This window comes from Macrosteles quadrilineatus, unplaced genomic scaffold (assembly GCF_028750875.1).
Source record: "Macrosteles quadrilineatus isolate MER2022 unplaced genomic scaffold, UCM_ALF_1.0 Scaffold_3__2_contigs__length_128488019, whole genome shotgun sequence".
NCBI classification, from domain to species: Eukaryota; Metazoa; Arthropoda; class Insecta; order Hemiptera; family Cicadellidae; genus Macrosteles; species Macrosteles quadrilineatus.
In genome coordinates, this window is record NW_026542596.1 from 92,967,466 (window position 1) to 92,981,457 (window position 13,992).

Sequence of the window (13,992 nt, forward strand, 5' to 3'; positions counted from 1 at the left end):
TTTGGTAATGAAGTATTAGGTTTTTGTTCACCATTGTACAAAACCAATCTTTTTACCTCATTATGCATTACTTTAGTTTTTTTACTTAGTATGAAACCAATACATTCGCTGGTCACTTATATTTCCATTTAGCCAAACACAAATATTTCCAAATATTTCAAAATATCAAAAAGGTGTACTTTTCATCTGTGATCGTACAAACCTAAATACCTGAATGTTTAAACCCATTGTTCAAAAAATGGCTTAGTTAGTTCAAATTTTTATTTTAGCTTTACCAAATTTTGTATTACCTTTACTCCTTTACAAAATTGTAGCGAAAACTTAATATTTGATTTTTGTTTCAGACAGAACCTGGGATGGATTCAATCGATAGCGACACGTGTGTGTTAACCTTCCCCAATGGCTGAGGTCCCGATTGCAGTGTTTCTGTTGGGAAACAGCACAAATATAACATCATCTTTACCAAGGTAAGAATAATCATAGTAGAATAAGTAATAATATAAGGTTAACTCTGCAAATTACTTTTAAAACAACCAGATAGGATCTTTTAATAGATAATATCATAATTTTCCAAACAAAATCCTAAATTCATTGGTTTTGTGAAAGCTGTATACAGTAGTAAGAATTGCAATACTGAAGAGATTGACGCTGGTAGTACACTGTTTTACTAAAAAATATTAAGGTTAATAGAATTAAATTTTATTCGATGAATTTGGAGTTTGACACAGTGTTTTACGTTGAATAAACAAATGAAATTGCTCTGTTTTATTAGATTATGGCATTGAAAATACTTTAAATTAAGACTATTTTCCTGATTTATACAATAAACGCGTTAGTACTAATAACCAAGCCATTTAAATAAAACACAAGCTGAGATGGAAAATCACGTGAAGCTGCAATCTATCCTTGCCAAAGTTTCCTGAACCAGTTTACAAAGTGAACCGAACACATTTTTCTTTAACAACTTTTAACAGGTGTAACTTAATCTATATTCCTTTTTACTCGGCAATTTAAATAGTTTAAGTTAATCTGAAGTTAAATATTATTTAAACTAACAGTATGGTAAAGATAACATGTATAGGGTAGCTCAATAATTTTCTACAGGTAAGAAAAAAAAACAATTAGTATGTATTGTCGTAGCTTTACGTAATCATTCTGTTTGGGCACAGATTGTTTTTCTTTCTTTTTAAATTCTATTAGAGTCTTTATACTTACCAGTAAAGCAAAGTTGGCCATCATCATAAAGTGCAAGGAAAACAACGCTTTTAGGGGCGTTGCACTAAACATCCACTAAACTCGTTTAGAGCTTCGAGTTCTAGTTTCACTTAACAGCTGTGAGTAAATGACTAAACGTTTAAGATGATTAGAGATTCGCTTCCCTTTAACTTTACAATCCAACATTACCATGCCCGATTGATGGTTGAATTAACGTCAAATGACTTCGAACCAAAGTGTTTAAATTTGAAATAGTTAGTGTTGTTACTTTGTATTAAATGACGATTGATTTAAAAGATAATACCAGAATAAGAAAGGTCAATAATTCTAGGGAAAATGTTGCTTTGGGCTTCAATGTTATACTAATAATATCATCTACTACCTATTGACAGGGAAAGTACTCATGCAGTCAGGGATTCATTTTCAACTCAGAAATCTGTTTTTTTTTATGTTTACACCTTTGTGTAATTAGGGAAGTGTTCACAATTTTCTTGTTACTGTTTTTTGGCCGATTAAATATTGCATTGCTTTATTGATTCTTTAAAAATGGAATACATTTTATAACTTAAAAACGTATCCTGTCTGCTTAATACACCAGACATATTGTTCTAGATAAGTTGTTTTAGTTTGAACTAAAATGTTAAGTATTGACAGAAATAGTTTAAACGGTAAAAAAGTAAAAGTAATACTGTAAATTACGAACAGTGATTTGCAATAATGTTAACGTAGATAGAACAGCAAAGAGGAAAAATATAATCATAATATGTTGAGTGTAAAGTTGAAATGGCAATGAGTTTCTTTGTAAACGTGTTCAATCTCACAGGTGGATGCCGCCAAGAGTTCTAAAGGAAAATTCATGTTGCAAACATTTTGACGATTTACAAGAATATCTTTGGCATAGTTATCTATGTAACAATTTGTAGTAAATGCTGACATTATTATTTGTAATTTTCATTCAGTATTTCTTTATTCTGTTTGTTCATTATTAACCTTCTCGGTCTTAAATGTGTCATAAATAATTAATTGGTAATACAAAAGGTTTAAAGTATAAATTTAAGGATATTATAATTTTCAAGTACAAAAGGGTAATTTTGCTTTAGTAAACCTTAATGTAATCGAGATTGGAGAGTTAAATTTGAATTTTAAATGCCGTCTCCACATCACCATAAAAACGTAATCCAGAGCCCATTTTTTATTAACAAAATTGGATAATTTAAAGTATATGAATACATGGAATATAAAAATCACATACCTAAGGGAAATGTGTGTATTTTGCGTTGTAATAACGTGTTTTTATAACAATGTGTTACCAAATATACTTCAATTTAAAATAACTTAATAAAATACTAATGAATGTAGGTTGTCAAACTAAAGAACCAAATACCATTATGTGTCTGGACAATGGAAACCCAATATTTTTCTAATTTACGGTTTAAACTCATGAGATTCTCGAAAAAATATACATTAATTTCTAAATAGTTGACTTCATTAGAATGTAAGCCTAATCCATTCATTTTTCGTGGAAGCGTGTTTTAAATGCGTGAATTAAATCTGATAAGTATGTATGTTCTATATTTTATGAAAAAATTATTAATATTAGGTTTCCATAGTAAGTGCCTCAGAAAATGTTTTATTACTTGTAAATATTGTTTTGTGTGTTTTATTTTTATCTAATATGTGTTTTTACTGTACACAAATGTCCTAGAATACAGCACTTATTTCTTTCTTTGTTATGTACAATTAAAACCCAATGACCTGGCATGACGCTGTCATTCCCTACATTATGTTTTTCACGAAAAATTGCGGTTTCAATATTCCAACAAAAGATGTTATTACCTCTCAACTTAACGAACCTTAATCCTCTCGAATCTCAGATCAGCGTGTCACACGAATTCTGCAGCCCTATTTATATCTCAGCGACGTTACTTTCCCGCTCTATTGTATACTCAGTGGGGGGCGAGCTGGTCTAGTGGTAGAGCGTTGGGCTTCGGTGTCCGAGGTCCTGAGTTCAAATTCCGCCAATCACTAATGGATTTTATCCACGTGGTAATGTCGAAACCCTCTAAGACTAGCCTTAAGTGGTTACAGCAGTTCCGGGATAGATATAGCGTCCCAAGATGTGAAGGTGGGACAAAAATGTTATATTCAGTAAATCTTCCTGTAATAAGTTAGAGCCAAAGCTACGACCATTGTCTTACTATTTCACAATCATCTATCAGTAATATTAAGGTTAAAATATATATTTTTAGCATCCCAATTTCACATCAATGATATAGTCATATTTTTCCAGTCACTCAGCAACAGGCAGGGAGTCCACCGAAGGAGGGGGGACCCAGAACCTGTGGGGCCCCAAGCGGGACCCACTGTGGGTAGTGGTGCCTGTGACAGTATATTACGTCATCATCTTCATCAGTGGCGTAGTCGGCAATGTCAGCACATGTGTCGTCATCGCTCGTAGTAAACACATGCACACCGCCACCAACTACTATCTGTTCAGCCTGGCTATCTCGGACCTACTACTGCTGTTGTCTGGTCTACCACCAGAGATGTATCACATTTGGTCCAAGTAAGCATTTTAAAAGCTGGTTATAAATGAAATAAGACCGTTAAACAATCTTGATTAATAAGTAATGAAGAGTCATTTTGTGATTCGTTAACGAATTTGTTGTAACTTAATGTTATTCCACGCACAATCATTAACCAAGAGTTTTCAGTATCAAGGGTTTAAGCATTTTTTTTTTAGATTGGCCTAGCTATTTTTAAAGACTATTTATTTTACTGTAGGCCTTCAGCATGCGAATTTGAGCTAATTTAAAAGAATTTTCCGATCTTATAGATTCAAATCTAAGTAGTAATTAAATTAATTACTTATGTTATGTGTAGGTTTCACAAATAGGCTACATGAGTGAATTCACCTTATTACAAAAACATTACCAAATCCGCTAATGTATCTAATAATGTACCCAGCAATGCTTTAATACTGTGTCTGTGCTATTTTTATGAGAAGTAGTTTTATTGTTTAGCAACCTGTTGAAACAAATAAAAAACTAAAACACCAACTAGTATTACTTCCTTAAGTAATTACTAGGTAGTTTAAGTTGATGGACTTAACATAAAATTATACATTCAAAAGTACGTTCCCCCCAACCACCTTCTGATATATTTCTTCCATCCAATACATTTACACGTTCCAGCTACCCGTACGTGTTTGGCGAGACGTTCTGTGTGCTGACGGGGTTCGCCTCGGAAACCTCCACCAACGCGACTGTCCTCACCATCACCGCCTTCACTGTAGAGCGATACGTGGCCATCTGCCATCCCTTCCTGTCTCACACGGTCAGCAAACTGTCCAGAGCCGTCAAGTTCATCATGGCCATCTGGATCTTCTCGATGCTCCTTGCTGTGCCTCAGGTATGCATCTGTAAAAACAACTCCTTAATTAGACCGAATAGTCGAATAAAATGAAACTGTTATAACCTAACCTAACCTAACCTAACATGCTCATAAAGAAAAAAAACTATTGAAGGATTACTAATTGAATCGGTATTAGGACAGCACTGACCATACATCTTATGAACAACACGGCAAAAAATAGGACGGCACTGGCTCCACTTCCCTGAAAAAAAAAAAACACGGACAGAAAAAAAAGATATTATGGTACTTATGGCCGGTGCTACTATAAATTAAATACATCTTCTGACACGGCTCAATAGATTGGAAAGATATCGTGAAGTTTACAAGACAATCATGTAAATGTTTATCCCAAATTTGGCAAAACAGACAGGCATTGACAGTAGTAGTTGAAAATCACTAGGCCCAACTCGGTACTAGAAATAAAGTGGCGTTTCGACTAAAAATATAATTGGTCACAGATAGTTTCGATTACGATTGAATTAGGGTTTACCGCAGTAAAAAATTGCAGCTCAGATTAAATATATGCCCCTCCATTACTTAAGTATGGCTCGGATAAGTGTTTTCCTGGAACATGTTTCAATCCAGAATTACGTATCATAACTCCCTTAAAACAGATTTCATTTGAGTGATTGTAGAGAGATGTAAAATTAAGTTGACACGTTGCTTTTGTCATAAAATATCATGCTTTATGGTTTTGGTCATTAATTTCCCATAGTAAAAGTTGTACGTTTAAAAGTTAAAGTTACCAGATGAAACACTGTATGGAAAAGAAGTTGACTTAAAGAACACCTTCTTCTCAAACAAAATTGAATTAGCACGTTATTATACCTACATCTTTGGGAAGCCATATTGCACACCCAAGTAAGATATAGCTCACAAGGAACCCTAACATGTATACATTACTCAAGAATCACGGCTTCCTGAAGACGAATCTGATTTGCGATATGGGTTTTATCAGTCAGATCTTAATGAAGACCTTCAGATTCTTGAGCGTGTAAAGGGATGCCGTAAAAGATAATGTAAGTGTTCAGAGACTCAGAACCAACTGTAGAAGTTAGAGTGCATTTGAATACTAATGTAATGAATGCAGATGAAGAGTACATTCTCATAGTTTCCTCTGGAACAGATTTTATGTCTTTGTAATTGTGTTGACGAGGCGAATTTAAATATGTGCTCTAATTAAGCTTCACAATCCTGCAAAAAATTTAGTTACAGTTAAGATACATCATATTCCTGTGAAACTAAAAGAGGTTAGTGATAGTTTATTTTTTATTCATCAAACAATCTTTACGTGGTCCTACGAAATCAAACAAAGATTAAAAACAAATTAAAAATTAGAATTATTTTATGTTTTTGGCTATTGTAAGCTGATGAATGTAAAACTATATAATATTATGCATTTTATACACATTAAGTTTGCACCACTGAAGCCTATAAAGTTAAAGTATACAGTTTAATAATAATAGTCATTAATTATATTTTTTATAGTTCCTTGACTTCTTTTATAATAAAAATGTCTTCATAATCTAATGTAGGTAAAGGTTTCATCAAAAGAAATCTGATGGATAACTAAACTAATACGCTAACGAAGATTCGTTGATGTGTAACAACATAGTTATCGTTAATAATTATATAGTTATAGTTTTCTCTGTTTATAGTACTGTTATTTTTTCATTTCTCGTAACATTTTTGGTAGATTCTATTTATTTATTTTTACGTTTTAACAAGATGCAAGCTTTGGCAATGATTCGAGGTAGGGTAGCCTATTTTGAAATTGTTTGTTATGAAAACTAATATTTACTTTTCCAACACATGTTTGAGCCTGTGCTGGACTACGAATGCTATCAAATGTACCAAATATTAATCAAATTGAGTCTTAATGATATCTTATATGGTTTTTATTCTTGATAATAAACAAACAAAATAACACCAAAACGATGAAAGACGAGTTATTATCGAAGTAAAACAGTGCTATGTGATAGTAGAATTAAATTATAGTAGCAAATATTTAGTTTTTACCGGATATAATCTATCGTTTACTTTTGAAAGAACAACATTGTAGTCAAATTAGTTTAAGGGGTTGAACTTAAAGATTTTATATTTTTGTCTACAAAAATAAACCACGTAAATAGATTAATACTACACCAATTAAAACTAAAGAAACTCTCAATTTAAAATGTGAACTACCATAAAACACTACTAAAAACAGTGCAGTGCTATTTCACCGATGTATGGTTGGATCAATGGTGCTCATCTACAACATGCTGAACTTTGTTTGCAGGCTATCCAGATGGGCCTGGTCTACCTGAGAGACGAGGATGGCCACATAGTCAGTGAAGAGTACACCTCGTGCACCATCAAACACTCCATCATCCCCTACTCCTTCTTCATCTCCACCGTCCTGTTCTTCCTGACGCCGATGACACTGATCACCGTGTTGTACGTGCTGATAGGAGTCCGTCTGCACAGCTCCAACCAGATCACCCACGACAGCTCCCAGCGACGTCGCAGAACTCTGGTGGTTGACAAGGAGACCCATGTCATCGTGAGGGGCAGCCAACGCAACGGGCAGCACTCCAAGAGCACCAAGAGAGTAGTCAAAATGCTAGGTTAGTGTATCTTAATGAATCAATGGTCGATACCGTGACTATATTAATTTTTGTGCTATTTCCACGCTGAGGAGCAATTATTTATGTAAGTCCACCTTATGGCTGCCAGAAACTTGAAGTAACATATGAAGGCTGATGTGCATTTCCACTTGGCAACTTATCGTACTTAAAGAATCAGAAAGTGGTCATCTTCAAAAATCTATCGGTTGACCCAACATTGTGATATATTATAAAGGTAAACGTGGTCAATGTTATTATCGTAAAGATTATACTTGTAACTTATACCTGGTAGTAATATTTTTAGCACGCAAAAAGACAACTTTAGAATTATATAATCCATGTTGCAAATATAATTAGATGCCTGCACTATATATTTAAAAAAATTGAATAACTGAAATCTAAATAGCAACAACTGGAAAATATAATGAGTGGCAATAAGTATTAACTGGGAAACGATTCTCTTACGTAGCTTGGCCTTACTTGTTTTTGAGAAAAATAATGGGAAGAAGCGGCCTATTTTAAATCTGGAGTTTACATAAACTTAGTTAATATTTATATTTTTAAACGTATACCAATTTTAATATACGAAAAATTATCCTACATTGTATTACGGTATTTGATCAGGTTCAAGAACAACTTATTGAGTATTCATTATTCGTAAGCAATACCAAGAACACTACACACTCCCAGCATCAGCAAAAGATTTCAGTTGATCAAAACTCACCAAGGTCAAAAAATAAATGTTCACAGCCAGTAAAACATCCTAGTTGACAGTTTGTGTGACATAATGTTTTGCCACAAGACGACAGCGAAGTAGTTACTCACCAGTTGGTGTGGTTCCAGCCCTCAGTCTGTGTCATCAGCCCACAGCATAAGCTTCTTGTTGACGATACGAGTTCAAACAGCTACGTCATCTTGTGGGGATAAATAAATTAGATAATTACTTCCGGAATTGTGAACAAACCTCGGCAGTAGTATGTCATATTTTGTTCGAAATACCTTTTTAGTATCCTGCCTAACATAATACTAATTCAAGCATGTTAGTACTACTGACTGGTAGCCCATGTTTTTAAGAGCAGCATTGAACCATCAACTGCAGATGTAATGAACACGAGAAAAACATTTACAATGTCAGTAAAATGTTTTGATTTATCGTCATGTTTAAAAGCAACATGGCGATAATTAATTAAGAACAACGTTCTAGTCAGATGTCTTTAATGGGTCGGAGTATTGTTGACTGCTTATATTGTTTTTTGGATTTTTAAATTTTTTTTACCAATCCAAATAAAAAAAAGTAAAAAAAGTAAGATATAAAGATACTGTAGATGCGAAATAAATGAGAAGATAGTAAAATCAATTTATTGTTATCACAACGAAAACCTTAAACTATTATAATCCCTAGCAATGGTTGCAAATGCAATCGTTTTCTCTTCTTTATAATGCGTTTTATGACTTTTATAATTAGATAAATACTATTGAAAGGTTAACTAAACAAGTAGGTTTATAATCTTGCATCACTCAATTTCTATTTTTAATGCAACAGTTTATTCTGGAGACATGCTTTTATTTTCTGTAGTTTCCGCTCTTTTGGGTCTGCTGTCAGTTTGTTGATGTCATGCAATATTTGTATACAGTGGCTGTTGAGTGCGTTCTTCATCTGCTGGGCACCATTCCAAGTGCAGAGACTGTACGCCATACGAGAGGAGACACCACAGCTTCCGAGATCCTCGTCTATAAGATAATGTCTGTAGCTATCATGATGTTTATTCACAGTGGCAGTGGTAGTGGCTTTTTTCATCTGCTGGGCACCATTCCAAGTGCAGCGACTGTACGCCATCTACGGGTTTGCGGGAGAAGATACCACAGCCACCGAGATCCTCGTATATAAGATAATGTCTGTAGCTATCATGATATGTTTATTCACAGTGGCAGTGGTAGTGGCTTTTTTCATCTGCTGGGCACCATTCCAAGTGCAGCGACTTTACGCCATCTACGGGTTTGCGGGAGAAGACACCACAGCCACCGAGATCCTCGTCTATAAGATCATGACCTACGCCAGTGGCCTCCTGTATTACCTCTCCACAACTATAAATCCCATTCTCTACAACATAATGTCGCTCAAGTTCCGTCAAGCTTTCAAGGTCAGTCTGTTAAAATGTCATAGGGTATTGTGTTGGAATGTCGAGGCCTTTACACGATTTTAAAAATTGAATTGTAATGATTAATATCAATTTTTTTTTTTACTTGCTCTCATTGTTTCTTACTTTTGATCATTTTACGCTACCTATAGGGTCTATACTTTTGTTTTTAAATAAACCATACTTAATACAGAGTGAAAGAATGTCGCATGGAATGGGAATGGACATAATAAGGCTGGAATCATATTCAATGGAAACTGCCACATTTGAACTAAACACCCACTCAATGTATCATAACAACTATAAATCATATAAAATATCGCAATATTAGTTTTAAGCTTTATGATGATTGTCAAGGTCATTTTACATCACTTAAATCAACATAGCTGAGTTATTGTTACAGAAGGATTTATGAAGTAGATAATAATCTGTAAATCAACAAATAAATTACACATTAAACCATATTGTCTTAGTCATTGATCAGCCTATTAACTAACTCAACCTCATTCATTCACCGTTTTCTTCTTATTTTACAAAATATCCGAGAACATAAGAGAATTAGTAGCCTAAATTTGCTATCAAAATATGCAAAAGTAATTGTTCGAAATGTAAAAGTTTAACGTTAATATCAGGGCAAAAATAAAAGCCTATATATTAAATAATCAATTTATCTCCCAAATATTGTTTGAAGTTAAAGCAATAGGTCATTGAATCACTTCAAATTCAAGATTATATAGGTACATAAACTTACTAAATTTCGTAAACAAATTGTTTTTAACAAATGCCACTTGAAAAATATTATATTCAGAATTTATTTGATAAATATAAAAGCTTTACGTAGTAATGGTTAAGCAACAATAATTGGCATAACGATTTCCAAATAATATTACAACCTAAAGTTGTGAAGGGACAAAAATACTCGATAGTAGAAGATGAATCTTTCGTGGTTGGCAAATCGTTCTATTTGTAGATTGGCGAATCACGTTAATGGAAAGCTCTAGTGGGCACTTATGACTATTCATCAAACGGGATTTTGAAATGTGGCTATATTAATAGAATATGTGTATGAATTCAACATTGGATATTACATCAAGGGAAGATTCCAGTGCTGGAGTAATGTAAAATGATATTCAAAATTTTCAACTTGACACTGCATAATTTTGTGTTATATTTGTTCAATAATGGGTTGATTTATATTTAATTTTGTCATAAACATTAGTTTTATTGGTGTAAATATTGGGTGTCACATATACTGTTAAGATTAAGATTAAGTGATGTTAATATGCAGTGTTGTTATTATTTTCGGCAGATTTCAGGTCTTCAGTTTTCTTAATAATAAGGCTAAAAATTAATTATGTTAACTAAACCACTGTAATACTTGAGGTTTTTTTTTATAAAGCTAATGTATTTAAATGAAAATTATTTTAATGCAGAGTTTGATTTTGATTTTTAAATCAATAAAACTAATTAAAAACTGTACACGGTCACCCCCAAGCATGTTCCTTGTTCCTTTCAAAAAGCAATTTATGAATTCAGAAATCAAGACATATATCGTCCTGTTTCCCGTTTTTAAGTGCATAAGTTGATAGGAGAGTATTTGATTGGATTTATTTTATAGGAGTCTAAAAACATAATAAAATATTTCATTATGTTTTTGACTTAGTTAATGCTTTTTTTGTTAGTTTTCGCCGAATAAACTACTTATGACTTATTTGTTGCCTTTGTAGGATTTTAAAACCGTCCAAACTGCAGAACTTAGGTTATCATTATAAGATGTAACTGTCAAGCAAAGCATATGACACATTTATAGGAAATGAAATAGCTTATTTACTTTTCTTGGCGTAGAAACACAAATAGCTTATTATTTTCTCTTCTAGAAAATGATTTAGTAATAATCAAAACTAACGTAAATTGACAACGAGCGAATGGTCATTTTCATGGCTAGACAATGTTACACAGTCCAAACTCACGAGTCAGCGAATTTTTTTTAAATCGTTTAAGAAAAAAGTTGACGACAAAAAAATACTGAAAGAATCACCTCCAGTAGAATATTGATTTCTTTTATCGCGTTTTATGAATGGAAACTGATTGTCGATTAGCACAGCCACTGCAACAGTCGTTGAGAAGTGAAAGCTGCAAATTGTTGCAGTGTTATATTGAATGAGAATTTTCCTACCTGACCTCTATTAATATAATGATAGTTAAATTATTATTAAAATTAAAATTAGGGACTGTTAGTTTATAACTATTAAACTCCAGATTTATTAAAAAAAACAGAGAGTTTATGCAAATATTTATATAGCTAATTTATTGTTTTTTCTCTCAAATGGTAGTATATATGTATCTGAATTCATGTTAAGGACAGACTATAAAGTTAAAGTCAGAGTGTACATTAATGGTGGTTTTCAGCACATCTTATTATAGCACTAAAATGCTGATCAAAAAGTAATTTAGGTCTATTTATAATAAAATATAATTAGCCAATTTTAGTGTAGTTTTGTGCTATACTGTATAGAACGAAGCAAAATTCATAAAACCTATTTAAAAAGTAACTTACAGTACTAATTTGATGGTAGCAATAACTATATCCAACAAAATTTGCCAAACATAAAAATACTATGCAAGTACGAAGTAATATTATCTACTCACGAAGGTAGCCGAAGGGCACACAGTAACTTCTTAATTATTCCGTAGTTGGTATATTAACCTCTTTCCCCAAGGCATGTCCAATCAAAGAAATTTAGCTAAATGAAAGGCTATACTATTCAGTCAAGAATATTCATTTATTTCACTCACATCAAAGCTAATCCTCCTTATAACTTTTTTAACTGTAATATTTGTAAGATAATAACCACGATCGTTTGTTGCAGAGCTCCCTGACCAAGTGCCTGGGTCGCGACCGCCTCCACAGGTCCGGGGAGTTGGCTAGCAGCGGAGGCGGTGGAGGTGGCAGTCTCGGCGCAGGTAGGTTCCACTTTGGTCGGTGTTCTTCCAGGAACCACAACAACAACAACAGCCTGAGCAGCGGCAACAGCAGCTACGTTGACCCCGGGACGGACCTCAGTAAGAGGCCACTCGTGGTGAGCTTCCGAAGAAGAAGTGTCAGAACCTCAACGAGCTCTCTACCACCGACCACCCAACCGGCACCTCCGTATCTTCTGAACGTCCCAGAACTCAGTGTAAGCTCAGGGGACGACAGCCAGTGTCCTGTGCCGTGTCCTCGCCTCACCTCCACCCCTGTCCCCCGCAACCCCCGCATAGAGGACATCGAGATCTTCCAGGAGTGCCAACTGAAGATACAAAGGTCGGTTAAGCGACACAAGGACTCCAGCAAGTCCTGCTCTGTCATCCGTCCTGAGAAGAGCAAGTTCCATCCTGTCGACCAGGATCCGCTCAGATATGTTCACAAGTCCTTTACTGTGCCGTGCTTGGTGCTCCACTGAATATATAGTAACCACACACTTTTTCTTACGAAGATTTCCCATCTATATAAACCAGCTGTAAGAGGTTTTCTATTCAAAGAGAGCATATTGAGCCAATTGCAGAGAACGTTGATGTAAAAATTCAAGTTCCTCCTTTATTTTCTTTTGGCACTACGATATTTTCATTTTTTGTCGATGCTGTATACAAGAAGTTCACCATTCAATTTGGTTTGTGAACTCAACTTTAAATCAGTAATCTATATTTTTTTTATTGTTTTAGAAAGAAGTTGGTGGCCTCTTTTAACCTTGCTGCCCGTCCACATGGACTTGAACATAGAATTGACATTAGTGTACTCTATGGGGGGCTCAACTCAACTACTTTTGCACTCTAAATTGTCTGTAACTGTAAACATGGGAATGTGATACTCTACATCCCACAGGCAGAGATTGTTGACTAGACTATTTCCTATTCCTAGTCAAAAGTGAAGTAGCTAAGATTTTTTATAGAAATGAATATACGTAAAAAATTAACTAATCTTAATGTTTTTACGTGATCATTGTAGCGAATTTTATGCAAAGATTTTTTGCATATTTAAGAAAAAACTAGTACTGAATTTTTAACACAAACAAACTGATAAACCCGCAACTAATCAATACTTTCATTGTGAATCAGTTTTCAAGAATATTGAACCTTATTCGTAAGCTATTTTGTACGTATGTAGCTATAATTACAGATTGAATAAGCCTATTGTTTAAAGCTTCGAAGCTCAGCGGCTTAACTTTGTGGCCAAAAATTAATTATTTAAGTTAATAACGTTAAAGTTATTGAAATATTCGTTTGTCTCTATCATCAGTACAGTTTAATATTTATTTGCATTAGGCTCACCAGTGACAACATTAAACATTAATTATTACATTACAGTTTTGGGTTTTAAAGAGTTTTTAAGTATTAATGGTAAAATGTTAATAGATAATGTAATTTATTGTCATTTACAAGGTATATCTATGTATAATTTAGCAATTATGTGATTGTTATTCAGGTAAGTAAAAATTAAAATTAAGTAATATAGAAATAATTATTGCTTAAATAAGACTATGTGTGACAAAACTATATGTTTAATGCTGTACCTATTGAAATTCATGTGATATTTAGTGATGTATTGAGGTTATTGTTTTAGAAACTTTTATAATGAT

The 13,992-nt window shown here is 33.6% G+C and overlaps 1 protein-coding gene across 1 annotated transcript in view; it reads left to right on the forward strand.

Moving 5' to 3' along the window:
• The window catches only part of LOC128988906 (pyrokinin-1 receptor-like), a 52,501-nt gene extending 39,630 nt beyond the window's left edge, over positions 1-12,871 (forward strand). The window contains exons 2-7 of the mRNA XM_054410674.1: positions 345-467; positions 3,506-3,781; positions 4,410-4,626; positions 6,911-7,238; positions 9,165-9,379; positions 12,247-12,871. Coding sequence (XP_054266649.1) covers positions 400-467; positions 3,506-3,781; positions 4,410-4,626; positions 6,911-7,238; positions 9,165-9,379; positions 12,247-12,819 — 1,677 coding nt within the window. The 5' untranslated portion in view covers positions 345-399 and the 3' untranslated portion in view covers positions 12,820-12,871. The remainder of the gene's footprint in view (positions 1-344; positions 468-3,505; positions 3,782-4,409; positions 4,627-6,910; positions 7,239-9,164; positions 9,380-12,246) is intronic.
• Positions 12,872-13,992: the final 1,121 nt, after the last annotated feature.